Source organism: Malania oleifera, chromosome 6 (genome assembly GCF_029873635.1).
Source record: "Malania oleifera isolate guangnan ecotype guangnan chromosome 6, ASM2987363v1, whole genome shotgun sequence".
NCBI classification, from domain to species: Eukaryota; Viridiplantae; Streptophyta; class Magnoliopsida; order Santalales; family Ximeniaceae; genus Malania; species Malania oleifera.
Window position 1 is genome coordinate 67938537 of NC_080422.1, and position 18504 is coordinate 67957040.

At 34.5% G+C, this 18504-nt stretch overlaps 1 protein-coding gene across 5 annotated transcripts in view; it reads right to left on the reverse strand.

Moving 5' to 3' along the window:
* The window catches only part of LOC131157573 (autophagy-related protein 18b), a 60571-nt gene that overhangs the window by 18014 nt on the left and 24053 nt on the right, over nucleotides 1–18504 (reverse strand). For all 5 annotated transcript variants that reach the window (XM_058111832.1, XM_058111833.1, XM_058111837.1 and 2 more), the window contains exons 5-8: nucleotides 16658–16749; nucleotides 15895–16007; nucleotides 11576–11695; nucleotides 10872–11017 (exon numbers count right to left, since the gene is read on the reverse strand). In XM_058111832.1, the coding sequence (XP_057967815.1) occupies nucleotides 10872–11017; nucleotides 11576–11695; nucleotides 15895–16007; nucleotides 16658–16749 (471 nt within the window). The remainder of the gene's footprint in view (nucleotides 1–10871; nucleotides 11018–11575; nucleotides 11696–15894; nucleotides 16008–16657; nucleotides 16750–18504) is intronic.

The window sequence follows — 18504 nt, forward strand, 5'->3', positions numbered from 1 at the left end:
ATCTAGTGTAGTTTGAATCTAGATGAATTTGTTAACAAGGAAAATAAAACTTGGCTTTGATACCATTTCCTACACAGGATATATTTTAAGGGTATATTTTAGAAAATAAAATAGAAAATAAAGTCAAACTTAAATAAGATTAAAATACAATACAAGATTAAAATATTTAAATACAATATAAGATCACATAAAAGAAACACAAACTTAATACACTTACAAAATTACATAGGAGAGAAGAGCTTCTTCCAGTTCAGCCAAACACTTCGAAGAAAAAAAAAAACACTTGCCCTTCACTTAATAATGACATAATTTATATAGAGGGAGAAAAAGCAAGAAAAGATTCCCTCCTGACAACATTATACAAATTATAATAATAAAGAGATCCGATAAGATTGCGATGGATGGCGATCTTATCCGATAATTGAAGTGGATGAATCTGGACCATTGCTTTTATGTCTACCGATAAAGAGGAATCTTCAAAAGTTGAAAATAATAATTTGAAGTGACTGGCATCCGTATATGGTTGGGATCCGCTTGCAAATGCCTGGACCAACTAAAATAATTTGAAGAGACTTGCAATTATTACAGAAACATATCTGGATCAATATTCGATTCATACAAATCTTGAGAGTCTTGAAATGGATCATTCACTACTGATGAGGAATGAGTCTTTTGAGGACTAGATTTCTTGAATTCTTCCAAAATTCTTGCACTTTCTTCATCTGATTCCGCTGTTGCCAGCTTGGCTACGAACAGGCTTCGTCTAGTGAGGAAATTAGATTGCTTCTTTGTTGAAGATGACCCGGCCAAACCTTTGACTTGGTTGATCCAATTTTTGACATTATTGGAGTGAAGTCTCTCGGCGATGAAATTATACCACCATTTGATCTTAAACTGTCTTGCTAATGAGAGAGCAAAGCTGTGGTCTTGAACTTTGATAAAATCCCAGCAAACTATCCAAGGAACGTTAAGCTGAGAAAAAATATTTGAAAGATGCCAAAGAATTATCCTCTAAATTCATGGCCTGTTGAAACAATTGAAATCCTGGCTTGGCAAACTCCGGGATGATCTGTTCTGTTGTGCCGAAATAGATCCACCATTCGAGAAACCAAATTGAAACTGTTTTTTGAAGCTCTCTTTTAAAGTTGAAAAACCAAGAATGATTGAAACTACAAAGATAAAAGGCGTTATACCAAGCCTTTTGATAGTCGTAGTAAGAATATCCTTGGGGATTGAACGTCACTGAAAATGGTTTTTGCTTTGCCATTGACATGTTCCAATCCATTGGGCTTAAAACCTTTTCAATTCGAATTGTGCAGAAATCAATCCAATTCAAATCGTCTTTGTTAAAATGTTTTTTCAGAGTAATTGGGTTTGAATCCCCAAGAATGAATCCATAGAATTTTTGAGTTTTGAAAAAATCATCTGGAATAAAAGAAAGTCCTAAAAGAAGAATTTTCTGGGCAATGGAGGTGTTTGATCCTCCAAAATAGTGAGGTTCTATGATCGAGACAATGATCATAGGCTCTTTTGATATGTATTGGGCTTTAATGAAATTTGAAGAGAATTCTGGAGTTGAAGGAAACTTAGAAGATGAAGAAGAGATTTTTGACTTCTGGGCAGCTTGAAGGTAGTTTGAAGAAGGAGATTGAGGAGGGGACTGCTCGATTGCTTCAAGGATTTGAAATCTTGGGGAAGATATCAAAGGTAAACTTAATAAATTCTTTTGAGGAAATTGAGACTTAGGAATTTGACTTTTTGAAGAGGAAGGCGGGTTTGAGATTATCAGGCATAATCTCCTTTTGAACAGAATTTTGAATTGGGCGTTCTTGTCCCTTTTAGCTTATCCGGGGCGCTCATTGTTCTACAAAAACTCTCTAGTCAAAAAATCTGGAAGGGAGTTTTCTGCTCCTTTTATAAATTCAATTAAAAAATCAAAGCTAGACAAAATTCCTTGCCATCGGGAAAAAAAATGTTTTGAAACCAAGTTTTGAACATCTTTTTGTAAAATTTCTTTTGCCGATTTGCAGTCAACTCTTAAAAGAAATTCTTTATTGAAAGATCATCTTGAAAGTTTTGAATACATAAAACAATTGATAAAATCTCTTGTTTTATAGTTGAATAATTTAATTAAGGGTCAAAACATACACCTGAATAGAATCTTACAATTCTTTTTTTGCCTTCCCATCTTGGTTTTAGGATACCTCCATAATGTTTGTTTGAAGCATCTGTTTCAACTATCAATAGGGCTTGAGGGTGTGGAATGTTATGAACAGACAGGGTTCTTACTTGAGTCTTAACCTTCTTAACAACTTCAGTGTGTTCATTTGTCCAGGTAGAAGGATTCTTTCTTAATCTTTGAAGTAAAGGCTTGACTATTTTCCTAAGGTTGGAGAAAAAGTTTGCTATGTAATTTAAGCATCCTAAGAACCTTTGTAGTTGATTCTTGTGTCAGCAAAACTGATGGCTCTTTGGATAGGCTTGATCGTTCCTTGATTAATTTCATGACCAAGGAATCTTATCTGAGTTTGGAAAAGTTTCATTTTTGATTTAGATAAAACTAATCCAATGGATTTGATAATTTTGAAAAATTTTTCTAGATGTTTGAAGTGTTGACCTATTGGTTCTGAAAAAGATTACCACATCATCATTGTAGACAATTGCAAATTGAGTATAAGGATTAAAGATATCATTCATAATATTTTTGGAATTCTGAGGGGGCACTTTTCAAACCAAAGGGCATGACATTCCATTCATACTGTCCGAAAGGAACATTGAAAGTTTTTTTGTATTTATCTTTTTCAGTAATTTGTATTTGCAAAAAACCCGATTTCATATCAAATTTTGAGAAAATTGTTGCACCGTGCAGTCTTCCTAATAAATCTTTTTTATTAGGAATTGGATATCTAATCCATTGAAGTACTTTGTTTAAAGGTTTATAATTGGTCTTGGTGCTCCTCTTTCTATTTCTACTTGATTTTGGATATAGAAAGCTGAGCAACTCCAAGGGTACTTTGATTTTCTCATCAAATTGTTCTCAATGAGAGATTGAATTTCCTTTTTGCAATATTCGAGCAATTCTTGATTCATTTGAATTGGTCAAGCTTTAGTTGGAATATTTCTTTCGTTGAATTATTTTTCATAAGGTACCTCAACAATGTGTCTTTTCCTTTCCCAAAATGCATTGGGAATATCCGAACATATTTCTTGCTCTAATTTTCGTGTTAATTGAGTTATTCTTTTCTGAATATCTTGATTTTGTAATTGTTCTTTAAGCTTCTAATTTTTAATTTCTTTAATTAGAAAATTAAGGTCTTTTCTTATTTTGAATAAGATTGACTATGGAATTATCTTAGACTCTATTGATTTTATTTTCCCTTATTGGGTTAAAGAATTTGAAACAAATCTCTTTACCATTTATCTTAGTTTTTATTCCTTCTTGAAGGGATAGATCAAGGTGAGGAATGGTGTTCCTGAGATAACAATTTGACTTAGATTTTTAACAATGATAAATGAAGTTTGTCTACAAATATCACTGTTGCAAATATGAGCGTTAGATAGCTTATATTTAACCTTCATTTCAACTTGATTAGCTGCATATAATTGTTCAGTATTTTTTTCAAAATACTGATTTGGTATAAATCCTTCTTGAATGCAATTCAAGTCTGCTCCTGAGTCCAATGGATTAGTTTTATCTAAATCAAAAATGAAACTTTTCCAAACTCAAATAAGATTCCTTGGTCATAAAATTAATCAAGGAACGATCAAGCCTATCCAAAGAGCCATCAGTTTCGTTGATAGATTTCCTTATGAAATTAAAGACAAGAATCAACTACAAAGATTCTTAGGATGCTTAAATTACACAGCGAACTTTTTCCCCAACCTTAGGAAAATAGTCAAGCCTTTATTTTAAAGACTAAAAAAGAATCCTTTTGCCTGGAAAATGAACACTGAAGTTGTTAAGAAGGTTGAGACTCAAGTAAGAACCTTGCCTGTTCTTAGCATTCCACACCCTCAAGCCTTTTTGATAGTTGAAATATATGCTTCGAATATAGGTTATGGAGGTATCCTAAAACAAAGATGGGAAGGCAAAGAAAGAATTGTAAGATTCTATTCAGGAGTTTGGTCTGACCTCAATTAAATTATTCAACTATAAAACAAGAGATTTTATCAATTGTTTTATGTATTCAAAAATTTCAAGATGATCTTTTCAATAAAGAATTTCTTTTAAGAGTTGATTGTTAATTGGCAAAAGAAATTTTACAAAAAGATGTCCAAAACTTGGTTTCAAAACAAATTCTTTCCCGATGGCAAGGAATTTTGTCAAGCTTTGATTTTCAAATTGAATTTATAAAAGGTAAACAAAACTCCCAGATTTTTTGATTAGAAAGTTTTTGCAGAACAATAATTTATTCAAGAAGGATTTATTCCAACTCAGTATTTTGAAAAAACTATTGAACAATTATATGCAGCTAATCAAGTTAAAATCGGGGTTAAATATAAGCTATCTAACGCTCATATCTGCAACAATGATATTTGTATACAAACTTCATTTATCATTGTTAAAAATCTAAGTCAAGTTGTTATCTTAGGAACACCATTCCTCACCTCGATCTATCCCTTTTTCACAGACCAGGAAGGAATAAAAACTAAAATAAATGGTAAAGAGATTTGTTTCAAATTCTTTAACACAATAAGGGAAAAGAAAATCAACATAGTCAAAGATAATTCAATAGTCAACCTTATTCAAAATAAGAAAAGACATTAATTTTCTAACTAGAGAAATTAAAAATAAGAATATTAAAGAACAATTACAAAATCAAGATATTCATTAAAGAATAACTCAATTAACGCAAAAATTTGAACAAGGAATATGTTCAGATATTCCTAATGCATCTTGGGAAAGGAAAAAACACATTATTGAGCTACCATACAAAAAAGAATTCAACGAAAGAAATATTCCAACTAAAGCTCGACCAATTCAAATGAATCAGGAATTGCTCGAGTATTGCAAAAAGGAAATTCAAATCTCTCATTGAGAAGAAATTGATAAGAAAATCAAAGTCCCCTTGGAATTGCTCAACTTTCTATGTCCAAAATCAAGCAGAAATAGAAAGAGGAGTACCAAGACCAATTATAAACCTTTAAACAAAGTTTTTCAATGGTTTAGATATCCAATTCCTAATAAAAAAGATTTATTAGGAAGACTGCACAGTGCAGCAATTTTCTCAAATTTTGATATGAAATCGGGTTTTTGGCAAATACAAATTGCTGAAAAAGGTAAATACAAAACAGCTTTCAATGTTCCTTTCGGACAGTATGAATGGAATTTCATGCCCTTTGGTTTGAAAAATGCCCCCTCAGAAGTTCTTTCTTGATATTGAATTGGATCGCCAACAAAATGCTTCATGATGGCGAGGATTAAAGTTGAAACTGCGTGTTCTGATTGTCTAGTTACAGTTTCAATTCCTTGAACTTGATATTCAATTTTAACTTTCGTTAAAATTTCATTCCTTTAAGCTTCTGTGAAATAATTGTCCCACCATCCTTTTAAACCACCAGTGAATCCTATAGTTAGGGCAATTGCAATCTGATTATCATAATTACCTTTGGTTCTATACGAGGATGATGCCATAATCATCTCTTGAAGAGTGTTTAGAATTTGATGCTCAGATTGACCATCAAGATTCCATTCATAGTAGGTGTTGCCATCATATTTTGCTTGAGCAACAAGATGTCTTTCTTCTATTTGAAGATCTAGAGGGGTAGGTTTATGATAGAAATTCTTACCTTGCCAATGTACTTTGTTAATACTTGGCTCTCCATTAAAGATGGTTTGAATTTCTTCTATTTGAGTTTGAAATGACTTTTCTGATTCAATAGATATTGTTTCTATTAAACCTTCAATCTTATTTTTAGAATAAGGTAAATCAAACTCAACTTGCTTAAATTGTTTTGATAAATTTTGCATTTCTTCTGTTGAAGAATCTTTTGTTAGAGTATTGATTTTTGATGTTGATGCTTTATTAAGATCAAGGCTTTTTAGTCTATTTTAAATTTCTTTGGCCCATTGTACTTTTTGAAAAATTTTGTATACTCCAAGATTTGGAAATGGAAAACAAAAAACAAAAATGCATATATTAAGCCTACAAATCATAAAAACAAAAAAGCTCCACTTCTAACCAAGTATTGAATAATAAAAGAAAATAACAAAAGAGGAGAGATCTCACTGGTGGCTAAAGCTAAAAGGTAACGACAAACGACTGAAAATACTACAATAAGTACTCTTTGGCATCGAAAATTTGATGCTGCTAAGGAAAACCAAATGAAGAATATTGAAGCAACGAGGGATTGCAAAAATTGTTCAATCTAAATTCAAGATTGGCGATGGAGTTTAGTAGTATATGGTGCTGATATAACCTCTCATAGGGCACACGCCCCCTCCCATATAACCTTGATCAAAGCTGGACCTTTTTTTCAACACAATCTTGAGCTAAAATTTGCAAACTTCTGTATTTTCAGTTGAAATTATATTGACTCAGTCCTTTGGAAGAACTCTAAATTTGGCATTCCTAAAGAGAGAAAAATATGTAAGTGCGAAAAAAAATAAAAAAAAATAATAAAATAATAAAAAGAATTTTTGATTTCTTCACTTCCAAAAAAAAATAAAATTCACGAAGTGGGAGTGTATATGTAACTCAAGATATCAGATTAGACAAGTTGGATGACGAAGAGGAGTACAGAGAGAGAGAAGCTCCGCAAGATGCCAAAGAAACTTGTAAAAGAAACCACCTTGAAAATCACCTAAACAATAGAGAGTGAAGGAAGAGAATGGAGGGCCATGGGCAAAGTCCAAGATGTCAAATTTCTTTGCTATGGCAAGCGAACGCCAAACCCAAAGGAAAACTCATACAAGAACATCAATGAAACATCAAGAGAAATCAAGAAATGTAGAAGATGTAGCACTTGAGGATGTGTTCTTTGAAGAAATTCAAAAATATGTCAACTATATTCTTTTAAATTGCTCTTTTAGCAAATCTTTGTGGGAGCAGGTTTATGCATTTTTTGTTGAAATTGGGTGCAAGCAGGATTTGTTGTCAATGAGCTAAATGCTTTGGGAGGGAAGAGAAGCATAGGAATGGAGCATTTGCAATAGAGCTACTGCTGTAAAAGAAGAAGAAGAAGAAGAAAGAAGACAGTAGAAGGGTGAAGAGGAGAGCAGGACAGAAGAGGAGATCAAAGGCAGAGCTAAATGCATCATTCTCTCCCAATTGATAAAAATTCAACCTCAAATTAAACAACTTTCTTTCTTTTTTTGAAGGATGCTTAACAGAAGAATCAAGCAAATTCTGAATGACATAATCCCAGGCTTAAAAACTAAATATGAATGCAAGTGGGCAGAGTCATTGAAGACAAACTTATCAGGAATGGCAAATTCCATAATGCAATCTCACTTGCATCTTCAGCCTTGAACTCAACTGATTTACCCTCCACAGATGGCTTAATTTCTGCAATTTCCACCTCCTCGAGTTCCTTCATGGATTCTTTGGGCTTAGATGTTAACTTTGGCATGTCCTTTGTGCCCTCAGATCTTTTAGAGTTCTTTCTAGTGGATAGGCTCTCAAATACATAGTTGAGGAATCATACATGAATAGGGCTACAGAATCACTATTATCATTCACACTCTCAAGTCCCTCATCTTCTAGCAGCCTATCTAAATGGGCTATTGCCTTTATCAATTTACTGCTAAGGTCTCCAACATCCCTGCGCAAGCCTGTGACTTCATTATTGAAGTATTGTCCAACTTGATCACACTGCTCTTCGGGGACACAAACAGAGTCTCTTTAGTCCAGTCCTTGGACATCATTGTTTTTTTCTCTTTTTCTTTTTAAAAATGTTTGTTTTCTTTTTTCTTTTTCTTTTTTTACAGTGTCCATCTTGTTCTATCAAATTAGCTCAGACTAGTCCACCTCAACTAACACATTCCATTCAGGGCTGGTCATTTCAGAGTACCAGTTTAGTTTAACTCCTTTTGCTTCTTCCACATAATTCTCTATCAAATTAGCTCAGATTAGTCTGCCTCAACTAACACATTCCATTCAGGGCTAGTCATTTCAGAGTACCAGTTTAGTCTAACTCCTTTTGTTACTTCCACATAATTCTCTCCCATGAGGATAACAATTATTTGATGCAAAGAAGAGTGAGAAGTTATACATGATTTGAGGCTCCCCACACAGTGGTGAGGAAGAATGCAATAACAGCAACATGGGACAACAGTGAAGACAATAATGGGGTCATTGCTATTTGGGTGACAATGGATACTGCTATCTTCTCTGCTATTTGTGATGGCAATGACGAGGCAGCAATGGTTTATAGCAAAGACAACAATGAGGATGCCACTGGTTGATTCATTGTGGGGATCGGGAGAAGCTCACGATTTGTATCAGCAAGGTTTGTTGTTGTATGACGGAAATGTCAGTGGATTGCTGAATGAGGGCCACGGAATCATGTGGTGATGGCTTGTGGCGGTCGTGATGGCACTACAATGATTAATAGTTATGGAGAAGATGGTGGTACAATGAATAACAATGCAACATGGCAATAATATCAGGTTGACATAGGTCCTGAGTCTTCACACGAGGTATAAACACTAGGTGTCATTTCGTTCATAGGATCAAAAGAATTCCCAAGGAATGACATTCTCAGGAATCTCACTCCTAGAAGTGGGATGCTGGCCTTATGGGAAGACTTTGGTTTTATTTGTGTTGTAAGTTTCCTAGAAATGTATATAGAATGCCCATGCCAGTGTGGTTCAATAAGGGAATCCTATCATACCCTTGACATGTGAATGAACAACATATGACGACTAATCACATTTTCAGCACAAAAACCTACTAATAACATGTAACAACTTAAATCCATGTTTTAAAATTTTCTACCATCATAAATAAAAAATAATGAAAGCATAATAATCCAATTAACCAAAATAATCGGTTCAATATGGTCTCAAAATATTATATGTTATATTATAAAACAAGAATACTTTCAGGGTTTGGCAGCATCAAACATATCCCATGGAATGACTTTCTCAAGAATCTTTGAATATGAGATCCCATGCCTCATCGTAATATTTTTGTTTGGTTCGTGTTGTAAGATTCCTAGTACATAGGCATGTTAGTATTTGGTTCAACATGAAATCCTAGCAGGCATTTCAAGAAGGTAACCATTATGCCCTTGGCATGTGTATTAACAATAACTATTTCAATTATACACCTACTTAAATCCATGTCCTCAAACTTTCAAGAATCATAAATTTAAAAAATTAACCGCTTAAAAATCCAATTAACTTAAATAATTCAGGGTAAATATGGTCTCCAAATTTTAACCATTATATTTTATTATAATAATATTTTCATTTTTATTAATAATTTATTATTTTAAACATAATAATAGTGTGGTATAATATATTATGGGGGGCATTGATGTTCAATCAATCAAAATAGTGAAGGCAATTTGGTCTCAAAAGTAGGATTCCCATGAAAATTACCCATGGAAGAGGGTGGGAATGGGATGCCAAAGTTTTGGGGCAATCCTTCATTCCTAACGATGCTAAAATTCCTGCTACGTTAGATTCCAATGCGTAAACAAATGTGAGAGTTGGCATCACATTCTTGGGAATGTTGAATGAAGCTGTGAACAATATGCCCTTGAGTTTTTATTGATTCCTATTTTTATTATCAATAGTAGCATACAATAATAGTATAATACTATGTTATATGGGCATTAATGTCCAACCAATTAAAATAATGGGGGCAATTGGTCTCAAGAATACGTATCATGCGAATGGGATTCCTAAGAAACTCACTTATTAGGGAGATTGCGAATAGAATTACATTTTGTGGGAACCACTCACTCCTAGGGAATATGAGATTAACACCATGTAAGATTCCAAACCAAAAACAAATGCTAGAATATGATGTAATACATATCACAGTCCCAAGATTGTTGAAAGATACCATGAATCAAATGGCACTAATATCCAAATTGAATTCATAATATTCAACTCCAAGTAAAAGCCGTTACAATCACATATCTATAGGCCTAGTATGCTTTCAAATCAAGCAAATAAATTTAAGTAACTTACATACTAGTACTACTAGTATACCTCTTTCGTAATAAATAAACCCTCTACTAGATTATTACCAAATAAAATACTATTGTAAAATACAGTATAAATAGGAAATATTCTTAAAATTAATAAATTGCAAATAAATTTAAGTAACTTACATACTAGTACTACTAGTATACCTCTTTCGTAATAAATAAACCCTCTACTAGATTATTACCAAATAAAATACTATTGTAAAATACAGTATAAATAGGAAATATTCTTAAAATTAATAAATTTACAAGATTGACCAAAAATCTCACAACTGCCAAACATTATGAATTTGAATTACAGGCCTCGAAGCTTACATTGCATGAGAGAGAGAGAGAGAGAGAGAGAGAGAGAGAGAGAGAGAGAAAGAGCTGATCAAAATGAGAGAAAGAAAGAGAGGGGGTGAACAGGAAGAAGGGAGATCAAAATAAAGGAAGAAGGGTGATCAAAATGAGAGAGAGATGGGGTGGCCAGGAAGAAGGGAGATCAAAATAACTACCAACTTGGAAAGAAAAGCCACTAATTATTGTGCAACATATCATAGCCTAGCATACAAAAGCTGCAACATAAACATAAGTGAACACAATCAAATAGCAGAGGCAAACATGATAACAACTCACACCTAAAAAAAAAGACACTATTTGCACCAGAAATAGCAACATTTCACAAATGTTTCAGAAATCAGGGAATAAGTTTAAATAGTGTTCTTTACCTTTGATTTATAGTAAATCCCAGTGAAAAAACATGAACAGAACCTGAAGAGCTTGTGCCTAGAAGAATATCTGGAAATTGCATGGATGACCCAAATGACAATGAAAATATAGTTGAAGGGTATGTACCCCTGCGGAAGCTATACGACTGCCAAAAACAGAATAGTCAGGTTGTGCACCCCAAGTAAAGAAAAATAATAAACACTACCACTCTATGGAATCTAGTTTTGTCCAGCAGAATCTAGCTCAAGAGTTTAGGAATAAGGGGGAAGTAAAAATGCAAATTATTATGCACTACATAAAACTTTAGCTGACGGATGGCAGAGGAAGGCTAGTCCTGACTCCTGCCATTTGATTGGTCCATTCACAACTAGTACTATGCCAATTACTAATAAATTCAAAATTAATTTAATATACAAGACATTGCTGGAATGTTTACAATGTTTTTATGACCATCATGAATGTTAACAAAGAACAGTTATGAACAACCACCAAAGTACACATTTGTACATTTGAATATCAACAAAAATCATTAAATGGCAGGCCTGCTCCCCTGTCACCATCATGCACTGCATGAAGCTGTGCCTGTGCCTGTGATTGACAGTGCCCATTCAGGCTTCCACAGAAAAAGTCAAAAGCACTGTGGGACATTCCAATATGCAAAGCCCCATCAAATGCACACTGAGGTATGTCTTATGACTCTTACCTTAGTTGCTTCTGAAACCAAATGAACTCTAATTACAGTTCCCTGTTCAGATGCTGTTGCTATGTACATCCCATTTGTAGAAAGGACTACTGCAGCCAATGGCGAGCGATGAGCATGTATCTGTAATTCAATGCATTTTAATAGAATTATAAAAGAAAAGAACTTGAAATGTCAATTGTTTAATATAAATTTAGTAAAAAGAGAAGAATCCAGAAAATATAATTCACACATGGCAAAAGCATGAACCAACTGGCACCTAAACTCTTTAAGGTATACATTATACTTGATCCAGGATTAAAATTAAATAAACAAAACAGGAAAACAAGAATTGGAAAAAATAAAAAATAAAAAATTCGCTGACCCTAGATCCATGATGTTCAAGGAAGGAAGATGGAGAATGGTTGGAGAAGCAAACTGTTGACCAAATCATGGACAATTTATCATCTGAGATTAACCGTAGGTGTCTGAGAAACATTTTCTCCTCCCATTGAAAGGTAAACTATGCGTTTATTCCAAAAGCTCTGAGAAGAAAAAGAGAAACGATGGGTTAGTTTATGAAGTTCGGCTCTGTAGAGGAAGCAGAGAGGACAATCAGCCAATCAATCGAAGCAATGGAGCAAAATTACAGCACAAAATTCTTGCAGTTAAATGGCTGATTTTAGGTGGAACAAAACGCAGCTAAGAAACAAAGCTAAGGATTTGCGGAGAACAGAGCACCCAGAAACCAGACCTGAGCTACAACATAAGTTCTTTTGCTAAAAATGTGCTAGACTACCAGCTAGCAACAAACTGAGGGACTATCACGGCAACACAGGGGACAAAACGGAGGTATCCAAGAGGAAAGAAAGGAAATTAAGTGGTTAATTATGAGATCAAAGAGGAAGACTTAAAATGGCTAAAATGTCAACAGTTGGAATGTTTGGCATGTGGTCAATTATGATTCGAAAATTTTTCAAGAATTTTATGGTATTGCGGTAATGCCTGAAAACATAAATTCCACTTTCATCTCTTTAATTTCCCAGAATTTATTGTTTCATTAAGACAGAGGAGGAATACAAGGGCATTTTAGGCATTAACCATTACCACTTTCATCAATTTAATTCCCACTCTCATCACTCCTAATGAGGTAATGCCTAAAATCATAAATTCCACATTCGATTTGAAGAGTCAGGGACATTTTAGATGATACTTTTCTAGTTTGCAGTCAGCGCTTGTAGACGTGAGACAAATTTTGGATGCTATGCCTGTAGCTGATGAGGTTGTTGCACATAGTAAAAGTAAGAAGAAAGTCTAGTATTAAAGTAGATTTTTAGAAGGCTTATGATCAGGTGAATTGGCTTTTTTAACAGAGGTTTAGACCGGCTTTCAACTGAGATGGAGAGGTTACATTAGTGATTGTTTTCCTGCTTCCTTTTCACTAATTATTGTCGGAGCCTAGGCCTTGGTTTTCAGCTTCTAGAGGGGTAATGCATGGGGATCCATCACCTCCTCTCTTGGATTTTTTAGCAGAGAGGGCAGTGTATGGGGGTTAGTTCAGGGCCTTCCTGTGGGGAAAGAGGGTGATTACATCACATTTGCAATTGTCTGATAGCAACTCTCTTGTGTCTGATGATAGGTCTTATTGTAATATTTTTACAATCTCAGTGTCAGGGTTAAAGCTTGATTTGTGCAAGTATCATTTAGCTTCTATTAACTTGTGTGTCTTGATGTGGCTTCTAGCTTTCCCACTCTTGTGGGCTGTTGTATTCAGCAACGGTTTGTGTTCCTTTGGTGGGTGATTCTCACTCTCTGGTTTTGGGATCCACTTATAGCTAAGGTCTCTAAGCATTTGAATGGTTGGAAGGATGCTCTTTTTTCTTTTGGAGGTCCTATTACTTCCGTTGAGGCTTGTCCTTCCACAATTCCTCTTTATTCATCATATATATTTAAGGTCCCTATAAGAGTAGCAGCTAGGTTGAAGAGGAAAACGAGGGACTTCCTTCAGTTGGGGTTGGGGAAGAGAAAGAATCATCCAGTGAGTTGGGAGGTTGTTTATTGGTCTGGGTCTTTGGGATTTGGTGTCTAAAAACATTGCCCTCATAGGTAAGTGGCTCCGGCATTTTCCTTTGGAAACTAGTTCTCTTTAGTCTAAAGTTATTAAGAGTGAATTTGGTTTGCGTGCAAATGGATGAGACGCTAATATTGGAAATAGCATTTTTTATGTAAGTCCGTGGAAATTTATCTCACAGATTTGTACCTTTTTTCAATGGATGAGATGATTCTTCAATGGAGATTACTATGGCGTGAGTGGTCAAGGCTTGCTCTCATACCAAATAATGAATAACAACAGTAGCGATTACTGTCAAGAGAGAAAATATGGTAAGAAATATAAAGGAGAGGGGATGAAGAGGAACGCAGAAAAGAAGAAAAGGAGAAAGAAGAAGATACAAGGGGTGGAGGGAAAACTCACGTGAACTTCCAACTTCAAATTCACCAAATACTTGCTACAGCAACACAAGCAACTAAGATATAGAAAAACTAAAATAATTAAAATTACAACCCCCTAAGACACAAAAACTAAAACAAAACCCCATATAACGTAATCCAAATTAATTATGAATAACAACAGTAGTGGTTACTGTCAAGAGAGAAAATATGGTAAGAAATATAAAGGAGAGGGGAGAGGAACACAAAAAGGAAGAAAAGGAGAAAGAAGAAGATACAAGGGGTGGAGGGAAAACTCACGTGAACTTCCAATTTCAAATTCACCAAATACTTGCTACAGCAACACGAGCAACTAAGATATAGAAAAACTAAAATAATTAAAATTACAACCCCCTAAGACACATAAACTAAAACAGAACCCCATATAATGTAATCCAAATTAATTATTCCAAAAGCAATTGGACTGGGGAAGGGAGCGAATAATTCCTTAATCCAATTCTTCTGAATTAGCCTCGAACAAAGGTCCATCCATGGTCCAAGCGAGAATACTGTCTCATGGTATAATAGGTTCTTTATCTGATTCTGAATCAGACTTGGCCAAATAATAAACCCTCCGAGTCAGACGATGCATGGCTGATCAGAGTTAGAATTTTTACTAGATGCATCTGGAGACTCCAAGCTGCCCAATCCTCCAGATACAGCCATTCTGTTCCCGTTATCCTGCTCCTGAAATCAAGATCCCCATGACCTCAAAAAAAATCCAAGAAATAGGCAGAACAAGACTTCCTCCCAAGACAACCCTTGGTAATTAATAAGGGACAGCAGTAAGAGATACTGCCAACATAAAAAAAGAGGAACAGAAATAGAGAGGTGAGGGAAAGGACAAGAAGGAAGAAAAGGAGGAAGAGAGGAGGAAGAAGAAGATACGAGGGGTTGGGGAGAAGACTCACATTAACTTCCAATCTGTAATTCAGCCAAAACTTGCTACAACAATACAACCGACTAATATATAGTAAAACACAAAATAAATAAATTACAAATAAACCCCTTATTAAATAAAAAAAAAAGTCCTGAGACAGATAAATTGAAAACAAACCCCATGTCAAAATAATCCTAATTAATTAAACCTAAATCTATTGGGCCGAGGACCCACTTATTTCTTAATCCAATTCTTTTGAATCAACCTCAAACGAGGGTCTACCCATGGTCTAGCTTTTGTTCCATGTCATAACACTTTTGCTGCCATTGTAAAAATCCATCTCGGCCATAATTTAGAGCTTAAAAAGTTGAATGGCATGTCCTTACTCCTTCGTCACAATATTCTACTTGTTATGGAAAGAAAGAGGTCGGTAACTTGAGGAGGCTAAAAAACAATGATTGTATCAGTGACCTATAGAAGTTATTGTGATTGATCATCTCATCGAACTTGCATACAAGTCATTGTTATCGTATATACATACATACATACATACATACATACATACATATATATATATATATAGACACACAAAATCTTAAGATTCTTAACTAATAATGGAATCAGGAAACATGCATAAAAAAAATCCAAATACAAGTAGTTCATTATGCAAATTTTTGGTTGCTGCATTTAATGATGAAGATATAGATTTTCACCTCAATAAGAAACATCCTTGTATAGGCTCACAAACTCAAGACAAACACACTGCACACAAATGATTCTATCTTTTACAAATTTTTAAACATTAATGCTCACTAGATCAGACTACAGAATGTATCAAATAGAAAGCAGAAAACAAGGGAACTTGCATTACTGGAAAAAAAAAAAAAAACAAAACAGCATACCAAAAGAGGTTAAACTCATTTCTAACTGCATATTAAGCATGTAATTATAAAGAAGAAATATGAAACGTCACAACCTCACAATGTGAATGAAGCTCCATAACATTGTACACTAGAACAGATCCCTCGGTAGAGCTCGCTGGAAGAGCCAAAAAGCAACCATCCAAACTAGGGGAGAAAGCACAAAGTCCTGAGAGAATAAAATCTAAGTGACCATCTCATATTGAGTTAGTCAAGAAAAAGTAAGTGCTCGTTATTAATCTATTTCTTTAATTCTATGTCGGAATGTTGATTAATAGTCACAATATTATTCTAACATAAAAAACTTCATGATAAACACTTTACCCACCTCCAACTTGAAGTTAAGATAAGGGAGGGACAACTAAAATGGTTTAGGCACTTGCAATGTCGACCACACAGTGCGCCAGTGAAAAAGAGTTAGTTACTGTAAGGGGCAGTAAAAAGGGTAGGAGTAAACCTAAAATAACTTGGAATGAGATAGTGGATAAGGATTTAGTAGCCCTGAATTTGTCGAAGGAAATTGTTTATGATATCATAAATTGGCGGAAAAGGATTCATCTAGCCGACCCCACCTAGTGGGACTTGAGGCTTGGTTTGTTATTGTTGTTGTTGTAACTTGAAACTAAAAACTATTTAAATTGTGAACCATGCTCTCTCTGTGTCACATATTCAAATCCACCGCAGAATTAGCAGCCTAGAGAAGGGGAGCAAATTTGACTCAAGCATTGGGAAAATTTGAATGCCATAAGTCCACAAGATAACACCCCTAAACTAATTTTCAAAGCTAATATAGGTAAACAAGAGATACTTCAACCTTACCTTTTGAATTGGGTACAGTATCGATCGTATCTAGGATAGCAAGACTGTTTAAGTCATATATGTATGCCTTTTCTTGCAAAACAACAATAAGTCTGCATTTATCAAGATTTTATATCAATATCAACAAGGATGGAAAAATAATTAAAGTTCTTTGGCAGAAAGAATAGTATGATCAATGAGAGTAGCCATTAGTTGGAAAAATTGACTACATTGTTGGGATGAATCTAAACTTCTCTAACACAATCAAGTGTGATACTTTGGCAATTTTTTATGCTGATAATAAAGAATACATATTAGAACCTTTTGCTGTTTAGCTTGAAAGCATGCCTACAGTCTAACTTTGTGACATAAAAGAGACAGACATTAGATTCTTTTACTGTTCAGTTTGCAAGCATACAATGGCCTAATGTTGTGACACAAAAGGAGAAATTAAATACTAGGATTTACAATATTGACATGAAATATAAAAGTCAACCCTAGAGCAGGAAACAAGTGAAACCTTCAGATGAAAGAAGAGCCTAGCAGAATGGAACTCCAGCAGCATAGTGGTGCTGTTAGGTTGACATATCCTACCCCTCTGATGAAGCTTACTTCATTTCATGTGAGTCTGCATTATTAAAAAGGGAGCTCTCCTCATGTATTTCCTTGGGAAAAAAGAGAGAGATTATGATTCTTTATTAATATACGACTTGGAAAATTATCCTTATCTCATTTGAATCTACATTACAAAAAAAGAGAGATCTTCTCATGCATTCCCTTCAAAAGAAACTATGTGATGTAGGACAAGTTACAAGAAGCCAAACCATGCATTGACCCTTGTTGGAGATTAGCAGAGAAGAATAGGACAAGGATTGTGTGTTTAATAAATTGGTTTTATTATATTTGTTTAGTATTAATTAGTATAGGGATTATGTGTATTTTGGAGTTGTTTGTAATATTTGTATAATATAGGGGTTTGTTTCGGGATATATGAGTAATTTCATGTGTAGAGGCTTCCTTATAAATGTGTGCAAAAACCATATTGTAGGCAATTGTTGATGGATTTGAATTGAATTGAACATGTGTTTCCCCATTGTATCTCCTCTCTCCCCACTTTGATGTAGGACGGGGTGGGTCGACCTAAGTCCTATTGATTCAACCCTCACAAACAACCACATACACTAAATACACTTTAAATTAAGAATTCAATTATCTGAACATAAACACCATAAATCATGTTATAGCTCACATGTTTAAGGATTTTGAAAAGATGTATGATGTTGTTCAAAGATAAGTCCCAAGAGTTCTTTCACAGAGGAATCAAGTTAAATGCGGAAAGATGCTATTTCAATATTTCAAGAATAAAGTTCTATGTCTAGCAAGCAAAATTCTCACAATTGATTTTAAACTAGCAAGTATCAATATTGAAGTCAATGGATTCAAATGTGGTATTCAAGTATGGAATTTCAGGCCTTCAAGCAAAGTCTTCAATATAAGCAAGGGTTTACAATATATAGGAAGGATTCAAACACAAGTACTAAAATTACCAAGAGAATTGTTTGGATGACTTGACGTTGTTCAACACAAGTCTTAGACCACACTAGAAAATTCCTTGGAACAAGCTTTGAAATGTAATGATAGAAGAGGAACTGCTGTATGCAATGACCCAAATGAATGTTGAATTTACCAATCAAAATGATGGTTGACTTGACAATATTCTACACAAGATAGAACTCTCCTGAAGTCCTTCGTGCAAACTTTGAAATGTAATATGTATGCTACATTGGAATGGTGGATTGTTGGCCTTGGGCGTAACTTGGTGGTGGCCATGTGGGTGATGGAGGGAAGTCGTGAAAGTGGGATAGGAA